At 43.2% G+C, this 13,543-nt stretch overlaps 2 protein-coding genes across 2 annotated transcripts in view; both read left to right on the top strand.

Moving 5' to 3' along the window:
• LOC121647505 (NACHT, LRR and PYD domains-containing protein 12-like) overlaps nucleotides 1-13,543 on the top strand; it is a gene marked incomplete at its 3' end in the record, with an annotated part of 791,953 nt that overhangs the window by 558,096 nt on the left and 220,314 nt on the right. The gene's annotated exons all lie outside the window — the stretch shown is intronic.
• On the top strand, nucleotides 8,757-12,100 carry c10h15orf40 (chromosome 10 C15orf40 homolog). Its single transcript, XM_041996147.1, has 4 exons — nucleotides 8,757-8,997; nucleotides 10,103-10,238; nucleotides 10,319-10,446; nucleotides 11,580-12,100. The coding sequence occupies exons 1-4, from the start codon at nucleotides 8,905-8,907 to the stop codon at nucleotides 11,667-11,669; spliced, it is 447 nt and encodes a 148-aa protein (XP_041852081.1). The 5' UTR covers nucleotides 8,757-8,904; the 3' UTR covers nucleotides 11,670-12,100.

Here is a 13,543-nt window from a genome sequence, read left to right as displayed (position 1 = left end):
GACAATAGTGGACAGATATAAATAATTAATTATTTATATTAAAATTTATAGCATCCCACAGTTATATAGGCAACTCTGAGTAGAGCGCATTCAGTAATATATTGAAAGGCTCCATCAGTCAAACACAGATACCAGTGGCTGGTTGGTTCTTGATCGGCTTTTCGATCGTTCAAAAATCTGGTTATGATTTATGTAAGAAATGAAATCCTTTTCATTTTGCTGGATTATCTGTTGTTTTCTGTGTTTGCACTTTACCTTTTATACATGTAACCCAGCAGGGGTTCAACATTCATGACAGCAAAGATGAAGTATACAAAATCCAAACAGGTTAGCAGGGTTATGGAGCATGGCAGGTTTGTCTTAAACACAAACACTAACCTTTCTGGCAGCAGGGGGGCATTTCAAAAAGTGGGTTTACTAGTTTAGTTGGCTATGTTAACCTAGACTAAAAGTAGTTTTCTGTTCAAAAATGGCTAATCTAGGTACATTAATACAGAAACTGTGAACAGCCTGGTAGGGAGCAGGTTTTGTTCAGACTGACCAACTTATATTAACCATGAAGGTCGCCATAGCATGATCCAATCTGTCAGCAACTTTGATTTAAAGAAATGAACGGACAACTCCATTATTTATATTTTTTATTTCAATTATTGTCTGGCAACTTCTTCATTTCATGCGTCATCGCCTGAAAAGAGAAACACTTGGTTATGCAACATCATTGTTGTCTGACATGTTGGTCCATGTCTTCATGGATCATCTTCAGTTTTAAATATTCCATTTCCAGGTCCGCTTTTATGATCTGGTGCTGTAGGTGGACTTTATAGTTACTTTGCAGTCATCTGGACCCAGTTCTGATGATGTAATCCCCAGGATGCCCCTCATCATCGGGTGGCCCCAGTTGATGCTCATCACAAGCTTCTCCACAGGGAAGAGGGGTTGTTGTGGCCGCCCCAAACCCATCTTCCATCCCTCCGATGTCCTTTTATTGGCTGTAAAATAGATATACCCCTTTGCAGTGAAACTTCAACAAAACTGAAATTATTGGCCACCAGAGGAACTTTTTCTAAGGTGCAGATGAGAAATTCTAACCAGCCTGAAAAATGGTTTTATAGTTTGCTTTCACTTGGACCCAGGAAGGGTTACATCCACTTATAATATAATATAATATAATATAATAATTTTATAGCAGTAATTAGATAACATATGCCAGGTGTAGAATCCTCTAATGTGTTGACTTTGCTGGAAATCCTCCACCAAGCATCACAGCAGGCGGTGCAGGATGCAGCTGTTTCCTTTGTTGGCTATTTTCATGGTGATTCAGGGCTCAATGTGTGATGCCTTTCATGTATTTGGCTTAACGAACACAGGGTTGTGATAGCTACTTCATAGCCCGTGTTTTGGAACCAACAAAACAGGTTAAGATGTCAGAGGATTTAGAAACCTGGAGCACAGGCTTTACCACACGATTTGTTAACCTTCCTTTCTGGAATAACCCCCTGGTCTAGAGCAGACTACCTACACAGAATAAATCACCATGGTAACTGACATTTTCCTGATTTCATGAAATCAAATCAAGAGTGAGTTCAGCCAGTATAACAGAGACAGAGCAAATTAGATCACCTGGAGAGCAACCAACATGTGTCCCTGCATCATCCAGCAGCTGTTATCACTGAGCAATCAGCTCCAATCAGCTCCCTCTGCACTGAGGATCATATAAAAGCAGCTGCTGCAGCTTGAAGTCAGAGTGCTCTGAGCTTTGTGTTGTCTGTCAGCAGCAGGTTCCAGGTCAGCTTTAACTGCAGCAGAATGAGGTAAGGACCTTCCAGTCTCCTACAGAGATTCTAAAAGGTGGTTCTGATCCTGGGCTACCTTCAGTGTTTCAGAGAGGAGAAACAACCTGCATCAGTCACAGCATTACTGTGCAGTGAAGCTCCTCAGGCTGGTGCATGTTGGGTGGAGGTGGTGGGGGTTGAATGATGGACCTACTGGTCTGGAATGTCTTGTAACCTCCATGATGTGTCTGCAGGGTATTGTGGATTTCTCTGTTGCTGGTTGGAAGCATCACCTGTTTTCCTCAAGAATCAGGTAAGATGATAAATGACTGGAACGAGCAGCTGAAGCTGTGACTGGATGCTGATTCCTACTGAACTTGTTTTCCACAGGAGGACCTGTGTGGTACCCTGCTCCACCCTCTGGAGGCTCTCAAGATCCATACGATAAACCTGCTGGACAGTCTGGTTCTGGTACTTCAGGATATTCTGGCTTCAGTTCTGGGGCTCAGCAGAGCGGCCAGTCTGGATTTCCTGGCGGCCATCAGTCTGCACAGGGGGGCTGGAGTTCATCTGATGGTGGCGACCAGGAGCCCGACATCACTCCCGTGTCTGCCGAGGATCAAGTCTACGCTCACAAATCTCGCTCCCAGTACAGGAAGAGTAACTTGAGGTTCCACCAGTTCGTCTACATCCCAACAGAACCAGCTAAGGCCTACGAGCCAATATTCCCACACCACGGCAAAGGCCAGGTCCACAAAGGCTTCTGAAGAGGTTTCTGGTGAGGCTCCCTTCACTCAGTCTGTGTTCTCTCTGTAGCTGCTGCCAGTTGACTGACTGGTCTTTGCTGCAGGTCTCCATGCTGCAGAGGTGCTGTTGCTTCCTGCTGATATGAACAAATAAAAGGCTTTTATGCAGCTCTCGGTCCTTGTCTGAGTTTATGGCAGTCAGTAATTCCCCCACCCTTGCATAAATTTTTGACCGTGAAATGCTGCATGACAGTGACATTATGTGGATTTCTCGGGCTGTTGCAGCCCGGCAGCATTTTGAATCTGAAAACTGCTGTACAGGGTTTCCTTCTAGGCTGCCACATCATGCTAGTGAACTAGGCAGTGGCTATTTGGAATCAGCCATGGTTCTTTAACTGCAATTTGCTCTGTCAGCATCAGCTGGAAGTGAACTTCCAGGTGGGTGCAACACAAGCAGTTTCAGGTTCCTGATAGCCAATCCATTTCTGACCATCTGATCTCAACTGACTCATGAGTACAGTGAGTTGTATTGTTACAGAAGGTGCAATTAAGTACAAACTGCTTCAGTTTAACAGTGTTAAGCCTAGTCCTCAAGACCCACTGCCCTGCATGTTGGGTTTTAGGTGTAACCCTACTTTCTCACACCTGAATGGAATGAATATTAACAGGCTTGCAAATAACGTGACGCTCATCTAAATCAGATGTGTTGGCGTAAAGTGTTTCTCAATCCAGGTCCTGAGGACACCTGCCCTGCATCTGGCGACCAGCTGTTAAGTTTATCTGGCTGCACGCTGCAGCAGTTCCCTTCAAGATCATTGCTGCTGCCTCCTGAAGTTTCTGCTCTGTATCGCCTGGGAGCCTCCAGCCAGATCTGTCTGCTCAGCTGCCTATTCTCCACCTGCTAGTTGGTTACATTCTTTTGCCTTTGGATCTTTAAGAACTCAAGACCAGTTCCATATAGCAATTTTCAGACTACTGTGGCTCATTTCTGGAATGAATCTAACTTTGACTCCCTTTGGGCAGAACTGAGTGAACCAGTGAGCTGCTCCTCCCTCTGTGCCGCCGTACCTGCCAGCTTCCTACAATAAATTCACATTTGTGTTGCAAGTGCAGTCTGTCTGCTCTCTGAGCCCGTTTTTGTGTTAGACACTGTTATGACACTGGTTGCTCAGTTCAGACATGAGTCTGCAGGAAGCCAGCAGCAGCAACTCAGAGCAACGAGCTGCCAAACCAGGAGAAGTTCCCTGTGTCTGCACTGGAACCAAACTGAAGTCCTGCATGGTGTGTTTGCCCTCCTACCGTCAGACTCACCTGGAGCTTCATCTGACATCTTCATGACTGAAAAGACATCAGCTGATGGAGCCTGTGGAGAAGCCAGAGGACAGGATGTGTAGGAAGACTGATAAATCTCTGGAGCTGTTCACTCTGCTTTGCTTTTTTTTTTTTTTTTTTTTTTTAGACCACAAGATTCATGAGCTTCTTCCTCTGAGTGAAGAATATGATGGAAAAAAGGCAGAGCTGGGGAAGACAGAGGCTGAAATTCAGCAGATGACCCAGAAGAGACAACTGAAGATTCAGGGGCTCAAAGTCTGTAAAGATCAGTAAAGATGCTGCAGACAGAGAGACAGCAGAAGGTGTTCAGGTCTTCACCCCTCTGATAGTCTGCTCAGAGAGGCCTGGAGGAGGTCATGTGGGAGATCCAAGACAACCAGAAAATTACAGAGAAACGGGCTGAAGCCTTCATCAAAGATCTGGAGCAGGAAATCTCTGAGATGAAGAGGAGCTCTGAGGTGGAGCAGCTCTCATGCTCTGAAGACCACCTCCACCTCCTCCAAAGCTTCAAGTCCCTGAACAGCGTCAAAGACTGAACAGAGATCAGAGTCTGTTCACAATCGTGTGAGGGGACTGTGGTGGGAGCTGTGGATCAGCTGGTAGAAATACATATGAAAGAGATGAGTTAGGTCAGGGGTGTCCAGCTCCAGTCCTGGAGGGCCACAATCCTGCAGGTTTTCGATGTGTCCCTGCTCCAAAACTACCTGACTCGAATGAGTCATTGTGGAAAACCTAATAGGCTGTTGGATCTATTTAATTTGAGTCAGGTGTGGTGAAGCGGGAAACATTGAAAACCTGCAGGACAGCGGCCCTCGAGGACCGACTTTGGACACCCCTGAGTTAGGTGAAGAAGGTCTAGCAGGATGCAGCACATCCTCGCCTCATCCTGTCTGATGATAGAAAACAGGTCCATCATGGTGATGTGAGGAAGAATCTTATAGATAACCCAGAGATTTTGTGAGTGTGTTAATGTTTGAGAGTTTCTCTTAATACAGATTTTACTTTGAAGTTAACAGAAAGACAGAGTGGGATGTAGGAGTGGACAAAGAGTTCATCAGCAGGAAGGGAAGAATCACACAGAGTCCACAGGATGGTTTCTGGACTCTGGCTCTAACCTTCACTGGCTGCTGGTTGGCTGAGAAACTCTACCCTTTATTCAATCCTTATCCAAATTGTGGAGGTAGAGACTCAGCTCCTTTGACCATCTGTCCTGTCTATCAAACTGTCTGATGGTTCTTTTAAAAAAGCTTTATTAACAGGGAATCTGTTTCTTAACCAGTTTCAGTCTAAGTGTCTCTGTAGGTGAAGTTCTACTCACTGGGGCAAATTACAAAATTCTGGGCCTAATGGTCGCTTAATTAGTATCTTTCACACACATTTTTCCATGGTATAAGAACAGATAATATGGTTGAGCTTAACCTCTATATTGAGAAAATGCTTAATTGTCAATACAATAGAAGTGGCCAGACTACACTCTATTTATTTTTATTTTTATTTTTTTTGTTTACCCTTCCTCTTCTGTCCTCTCCTCATCCTCCTCACTACCTTCAGAACAAACTTCACCTTAACCTTCCCTTTCTCATCTTTTCTCTCTCTCTGCTAAAAGGACAGACCTCACAAATGCAAAATGGATACTGTGGTATGTATTTAATTTGTTAATGGGATACCTACTTATTGATGGGTTATGGTGATATTCCCTGTGGAGTTTATTAGTAATACTTGGTTATGGTGTTGCAGTACCTTTGTGTCCAGTAGAGGGCCGACTGAGACCACTTATGTTACGGGGTTGCCACGTTTTTAGGCAGAAGAAGTCCAACAGTGACTCATGTGTAAAAATGCTGCTAATGGTTCAGTAAAGAGATCATTACACACCATGAACCATACGATGTGGGAGCTGTACTATCACACAGGATGGACAATGGCAGTATGAAACCGCTGGTGTTCATGTCACGCACACTCTCACCTGCTGGAAAGAGGTACTCTCAACTGGACAAAGAAGGCTTAGCTGTAATGTTTGGCCTCAAGAAGTTCCACAAGTACTTGTATGGCTGGGTTTTCACTATCTATACAGACCATAGGCCATTGATTTCTCTTTTCAACATGAAGAAGCCTATACCTCAGATGGGCTCACCGAGAGCACAAACATGGGCTGTGACGTTGAGCACTATGAGTACAACATATTGTACAACCCAGGCAAACACCATGCAGATGCACTCAGCAGATTGCCTGTGCCAGAAACAGCACCTGAAAAGGAGATGACTGAACAAGTATTGAGAACGGATATACAGGACGACACGTTAGTTGACACCGCACAAATCAAACGCTGGACAGCTAAAGATATCATCTTGTCCCAAGTCAATGAGTGCACTTTAAAGGGCTGATCTGCACAGACAGATGCCTGTTTTAAGCCATATCAACAGAGAAAGATGGAACTTAGTGTAAGGGATGGGTGGGTGCTCTGGGGAGCCAGAATGATCATCCCCACCAAAGGCAGAGACAAAATACTGAAGCTTCTGCACCAGACTCATATGGGCAGGTCAAAGAGGCCTGGCAAGGTCATATGGCCTTAGTATGGATGAGAATATTGATGAGAATATTGAATGGGAAGTGCAGTCGCGTGAAGAATGTCAAAAATACCACAAGTTGCCACCCACAGCACCATTACACCCTTGGGAATGGCCAGAGTCACTGTGGTCCAGGATCCACGTGACCTATGCGGGGCCTTTCCTTGGTGAAATGTTTTTGCTCATTGTGGATGATCATTCCAAGTGGATGGACATTTATCCTGTGAAATCAGCTACATCACAAGCTACCATTGAGAGGCTGCAACAGAGTTTCAGTGTGTTTGGTCTTCCCATGATGTTGGTATCAGACAATGGAACATGTTTCACAAGTGCTTAATTTAAGACATTTATGAAGCTAAATGGCATTGATCCTCCAGCGGTCTAGCGGAGAGGGCGGTACAGACTTTTACAGAGGGGATGAAGAAAGTTAAAGGGGACACACTGCAAACCAGACTGTCCAGGTTCCTGTTCAGTTATCGAATCACACCACATGCAACAACAGGCTTGTCACCTGCAGAAATTATGATGTCACGGAGGCTTTGATCAGCTTTTGACCTGCTCATGCCTGATGTGAAAACAAAAGTGCAGCAAAAACATCTGAAACAGAAAGAGAATCATGACACAACAAAAGGACTGAAAAAATTTGCACCAGGGGACATGTATTCATCAGAAACTTCTCCTATGGTCCCAGGTGGATACCAACTATTATTTTGAAGCTCATCAGGTCCAGTGTCGTATACCGTCACCATCGGAAGTGGTCAAACCATGAAGCAGCATGTGGATCAGGTCAGAGCCTGATTGACAGACCAGGTTCCCAGCACACCCGACACAGAGCTGAAGCTGCCCCTGGACAGGGAGGTGGGCTCCGTAGGATGCTTGGATGGAAACAACACCCCAACCTACATCAGATGAACCACAGGAGCCGCATCCTGCTCCCTGTACACAAGCTTGCCCAGAATCACCAGTTGCACCAGTTGTGCGATGTTCCCAGAGACAGAGAGAGACGGTCACTTGTGCATCTCAAGGACTTTGTTAGATAAGAGTGAGATCCTCCCAGGAAAAGAGCAACAATGCACTCTGGATCTCACGGGAAGGGTGTGCCATCTCAGGTTATAAAGCGAAGGACAGTTCTACTGGTTCTACTGGTAATGGTTCTACTGTCCATTGTTAATGTTTAGGTATTACTCAACACATAAATGTTTTATATTTTTTGACAAGTATAAGTTGTCAAATTAAGGGGGAGGAGATGTGGTATCGCAGTTAATAATTTGTTAATGGAATACCCACTTAATGATATGAGTTATGGTGATATTCCCTGTAGAATTTACTAGTAATACTTGGTTATGGTATTGCAGGACCTATGTATCCAGTAGAGGGCCAACTGAGACCATTTGTGTTATTGGGTTGCCACGTTTTTAGGCAGACGTCCGACAGTGACTAGTGTGTAAAAACACTGCTAATAGGTCAGTAAAGAGATCATTAAATACAGTTCACATGTGGACCTTGGATTTTTATGAGAATGCAACATATACTGGATTAGTTTAACTTACTAATAGCCTAACACACAATAAAAAGAAGCTACTTAATGTCAGCGTTGACAAGATCCTTTCAGTTGAATCAGCTGCAGATGATTGAGTGTGGACTGAATAACTTCACAGCCTCCATGAGCTCGCCTTGTCCCACATCCTCAGTGATCATCTGGACATGATTACGGACCTGCTGCTGCTGCTGTGTAGAAACCATCTGAAACAGGATGTTAAGCTTTGCTAATACTGATTTATCTTAATGTTACAGTTGTACTGAAAATTTAATTATGTATGCAATAAACCATTTGGCTATGTCTGCAAAGGCACGAGTCATGTTTTGTATAATGTCCGCTGTTTATGAACTTCTTCTCTGCATCTTATAACATGCAACCTGGACACATTTCTGATTCATGGTACTCCCTAAGAACTTTACTTTTTCTAGTTAATGCATTGAATTAAGTAATAATAACAAGACTGACTATTTTCAAAATCAAATATCTTTATAAGGACAGCATCTCTCAGGTACCAGAGATGCCCAGCCCTGTTCTAAATCATAATGCAGCTTCCAACATCATTTCACCAACTGTCTACATGATGAGAATACTATAGTGTCCAAAATGTGTTTATATTTTATGAAGATGATGTAAAAATGATAAAACCACCAGATGTGATGACTGTGTAAAGTTCAAAAGCCAATGATGGTGAAGATATTCAGATAAAAACCTGTGATTTAGAAAACCACCTTAAGTTGTAATTATTTAATTATTTTTCTAAATTTAGACCGATCTCTAAAAAAGTCTCATGTAACTGTGTCACTTTTCACCTGGTCTGGGTCCCTGCATCAAAGTTTCCTTTCATATACAAGCTTTTATTTTGAAGAAGAAAGGAAACAATGTTTTGAAAAGCGGAAGTTGTAATGTTTACGTTTGAGCTAACTGCTAGCATGGTAAAAGACATGCGATAGATGTTTCACCGGTCAGGTGTTGCAGGTTTTTTAACCACCCACCAACGAAGACGGTACTCCAGAAACAGACAAATGCCTAAAAAGGAGAAGGTGGTACGTATTTACAGATTAACAAATACACATCCTACTTTATTTTATTTTATTTTATTGGACTATAGTCCGTTTGTGTTTATGATTCTCTTATTGCGTGTTGCCAGATCTTGTGATAGAAACACGTAACCAGGGGCCGTTCAAGAAAGCAAGTTCTAAGTCTAAAAGAGAAACTCTGGGCTCGGTTCCGGATCAAGCTGCTGACAGAGGAACTAAGAGTAGATCTCTAGACTGGATTATTTATGGAATTATGATTTCAGACTTGAGTGAGGACTTTCCCCCCTAACACGACACACCGCCGTCTTTCCAAAGTGTTCTGCGTTACTGATGTTATAAAGAAATGTCCCATTTTATGTGATGTTGGATGTGTATGGCTGAATAATCTGAATAACTATAAAATGGTAGCATTTCACAAGATTTTGATCGGCAAATAATAGATCATCTGCTAGAGTTCTGAAAATCCTCCCTACTTAAACCATTGTGTCTTAATTAATCTCTGGAATCACGTTGCTACGACAACCCATGTCTGACAGCTGCTTCAGGTGGAGGAGACAGGTAGAAACCTTTTAATAGTGAACTTGCTGTAAATAAATATCACATATTCAATTACTATGGTAACAGACTCTTTCTGGAACAGATCACCCAGAGTTTCCCTCAACTCAGTGTTAACACACAGTGTCTACATAACCTGCTAGTAGTTAGTTAGTAGGACAGTTAAAGGTGTGAAAAATCCCACGTCAACAGTCCTCAAGTAAAAGTCCGCCCACAAAAGTGAAATTAAGCTATTTGAGGTAGATTTATTAGGTAGAACAGCCCGATTCAGACTCATAAACTGCCATGGGGATTAGTTGCCTTTTCATTTTTTATGCATATTTGGAAGGAAGAAACTTATGCTGCTTGTTTAGTCCTATTTCGAAGAAGACATGATACTGAATGTAATGAAGTAATCAATTTTTTTTTTAAGTTTTGTCCCGTGGCCATGTCACTGGGAACTGTTTCAGGAGTCTTGGAACAAAGTAGATCCCGGGTCAGACTGGGTCTGCAGGTTGGCTCGGATGCACAGTGGTTGTTCACCTGAACCTCACTAACTCTCCGCGCTGTTGAACAGGTGAAGGGACAGTCGGCGGCAGCTGGAGGCGGAGCAGCTGGGACACAAAGTTCTGGTCCGGTGGCTCGAGACAAAAACGGGGCTGTAACCATAGCGGTGCGCGCGAAGCCCGGCTCCAAGCACAGCAGCATCACAGGTCCGCGTTGCGCTGGGTGCACGTCTCTGATGTTGTTCAGGCAAACGTAACCCAACTTCAACTTTCTGCTGCTCTTCCAGATGTTTCTGTAGAGGCGGTGGGTGTTTCCATCGCAGCTCCGCCTACGGACGGAGAAGCCAACGCTGAGCTCATCCGCTACCTGGCAGATGTTCTGGACCTGAAGAAGACTCACATATCTCTTGACAAGGTTCTTTAATCCCATGAATTTTACATTCCTGAACCTCCTAAGCCCACACCGGGTGATGGGGTTAACATCTGGTTTGACAGGGTGTAGCGTCAGGTCTGTTCTGTAAATATAAGCCTGTGGTATCCACTGGAAGTCCAGAATCTCAGCTAAAAGCTCATTAAAACCTTTTCTAGACCATCAAACACAGTAAGACCGCAAACAATTAAAAGAGCAGCACATAAATTATGGCTCCACCCCACAGCATGAACGCAGACAAACCATATCTCCACGTTTTGGATAAAAGAACATCCCTGAAGAAACGATCCGCTACAGAAGAAGTGCTGGAGATGATTTTAAAGACCGTGGGACAGAGTTTTGTCTTCCAGGTTCACACGACAAAGCTGAGGCAGTAGAACGCAGTTTTGGCCTCTTGTTTCCATGGCAACTAGTTTTGGTTGGACAAAACCACAATGGTTTGAGAACCAATCCTTTCCACGGAAACATGGCGATTTTGCGCGTGAACAACAACATGGCCGACCTCCGTTTTTTGTTGGTGATGCTGAATCTTTTAAAGTTAGTTTAGTTTTTTAAAGCAAAACCTGCTTTTTTCTTGCAACATTTCAGAAAAGACGCAGATTCTTTATAAATAAGGAAGATAAAGTGATTTATGGAGAATTATCAGCTGTGACAAAAGTACCATATTCTCAAAATCAGCTTCTCTCACCAAGTTGGAGCCAAACTCAGATTTTTAAAATATCACCTGTAAAAGCTTTGTTTCCGGACACCCGATGATGCTTGAAAAAATTCTGAATCTTCATGAATAAGGAGGATAAAGGGGTTTTTGGTGGATATGGTGGCACCTACATGCCCAAAATCAGCTTCTCTCACATAAATTATACCAAATTCGTGTTTTTAATATGGCATGAGTAATAATTTATGTGTATGTATTGATGCATTAAAAAAATTAACTTGTTAATTTCCCAGATTAATCTCTTTAGTGCGTGTCATTGCACTGCCCCCTACAGGCCTTCCATGCACACTGCATCGTTTCCAGTCACATGGGCAATATGCTTTTATTTAAGTAAAACTTGAGCAGCAGCCTGTGAATAAATGCTGTAATGTGTGAATGTTCCCACTTCTCTTCTGTCCCTCAGGGTTCCAGATCCAAAGACAAACTTATCAGAGTGGAATCCTCCCTCAGTCCGGAGGAGGTCCTGAGTCGGCTCCGCCAGGCTGCAGATTGAGTAGGGAGGACGAGGAGGAACCACGCTGCAGGACACCAGAGGATGACGAGGGTTCAAGTCCCTTTCCTGATCCAGGCATCTGTGACTCTTTCCCTGAATCCTCTCCTCATGTGTTAAAATTTCCCGGTTCGAGCAGAGATGGTGAGGACGAGACATGAGGAAAGACACCATCCGTCTCTGTCAGATCTGCTTTAAGTTCAGTGTACAGTCAGAGATAATGTGTCACACAGTTTTTAAGAAGAGTTTTACAAAGGATCCACCTGAGCAGCCTCCTCGGTGGCGTCCTTCAGCATGTTGAGGAGAGAGGTGATCTTCTTTTAGAAAATGAGCTGTAACATGAAGATATGAAATGTCTGATGAAGAGTGGACTGCACTGGCAGCATGCTTACATGCTGCTTGGAAGGACTTCAGGATTAAAGAATAAACTAGAAGAAAGTCTTTACTGTTGTTATTTTTTGGCAGCTACATGGCAGAGAAAATGTTTGTTGTAAGGAGGATGTTGACGTTGTGTAATGAGGATTTTAACCTTTGCTTCAAGACCGCCCCAGTACAGGGGGCAGCATGAGATCCTGCAGTCCAGAAGATGTATCTCACACCAGGAAGCAGCAATACTAACATGTAGCATAGCAACATGATGGGGAGAAACTCAACTAAAAGACTCTACCAAGCATTCACATCCAAACCAAACACAGTTGAAACCTCAAGCAGTTATATGGGAATGTAAGAAAACCATGAGAGCAGCTCTGTCCACTTTAGAGCTTCTGCTAATTTCTCCACTTCAAGAAAACCACATAAACAAGAAGTCGTATGAAAGCAGAGACTCTGCTGGTTACAAAGATGTCTGTCTCATCACTGTGGGACAGAAACTCTGGAGCTAGCAGCCAGAACCAGAAATCATGTCTTACTTTTGCTGTTTGTGGTGAAAAGTTTGATTCCAGCTCTAAAAACTCTGCTAATGTTTCTCCTATGACTCTGCCTTTGTTTAAAATGAATCATGAAGGTCCTGCTGGTTTCCATGGAGATGGAGGTTTATAGTGAAGGATTCACTCTTCCTATCATAGGCTATGTTGGACTTCACTTCTTTCTGGATCCTCATGGTGTTTCTAAGATGAATGTGGGGGCTATCCCTGGATCCTCCTGACTAATTCCTAGAATTACCTTACTCATTCCTAGATTACTCATTCCTGGGATTACTAATTCCCAAATGAACTGGGCTGCTATTCTCTGGTTTTCTCTGGAAGTAATGTTTTTTTTAGGAGCAAAAACTATTTGCACACAGCTGAAATGATGAGAATTTATTGCTACTGTACACAGAAACCAAATATTTGCATAATCACATTTACAAAGATGTAAATAATCAAGTTTCTTATGTAAAAACCCCAAACACTGATGCTGTGCATGCAAAACAAAACAAAGGTTATTTTTTGTGATGATGTATATTAAAGTTGTGTCACAGTTGTGACAATGCAGTGTACAAAGAGCTAAAAATCTCTAATCAGAAAAAGTAAACAGGATAGAAAATGTAAATGAAGGGAAATAGAAATGGTTCTTGATTTGCCAGACAGTGATGCAGAGGAAGGCTGAACACGTCTCACATCTCTGGAGAAACGAGAAGAGAACAGATGATTAGCATCAGAATCAGGAGTGTGGTGAATTAGCCAACCGGTAATGAGCGTCAGATCTTTCCAGTTAAAACCAAAAAGCTTCAAAGAGTCTGAGCTGCTGGATCTGAGCCGACATCAAAGCCCGGACTGATAATCATCCCTCGTCCGTTCTCCAGCCGGCTGTGCAAACAAAGCTTCTGCTCGTCAGGGAGGCAGCCATCACTGAGATCATTAGAAGTACCTAAAAGTTTGTTTTCATGTCGGACATCA

The sequence above is a fragment of the Melanotaenia boesemani genome, chromosome 10 (assembly GCF_017639745.1).
Source record: "Melanotaenia boesemani isolate fMelBoe1 chromosome 10, fMelBoe1.pri, whole genome shotgun sequence".
NCBI classification, from domain to species: domain Eukaryota; kingdom Metazoa; phylum Chordata; class Actinopteri; order Atheriniformes; family Melanotaeniidae; genus Melanotaenia; species Melanotaenia boesemani.
Note: the sequence above shows the minus strand (reverse complement) of the source record. Positions and strands in the feature narration are given on the sequence as shown.

Bases quoted from the DNA above. Each gene is read 5' to 3' on its own strand.
- c10h15orf40 (XM_041996147.1), top strand. From the start codon at position 8,905: ATGTTTCACCGGTCAGGTGTTGCAGGTTTTTTAACCACCCACCAACGA. The intron at 8,998-10,102 runs GTACGTATTTAC...GCTGTTGAACAG, and splicing joins TGCCTAAAAAGGAGAAGGTG to GTGAAGGGACAGTCGGCGGC. The intron at 10,447-11,579 runs GTTCTTTAATCC...TCTGTCCCTCAG, and splicing joins CTCACATATCTCTTGACAAG to GGTTCCAGATCCAAAGACAA.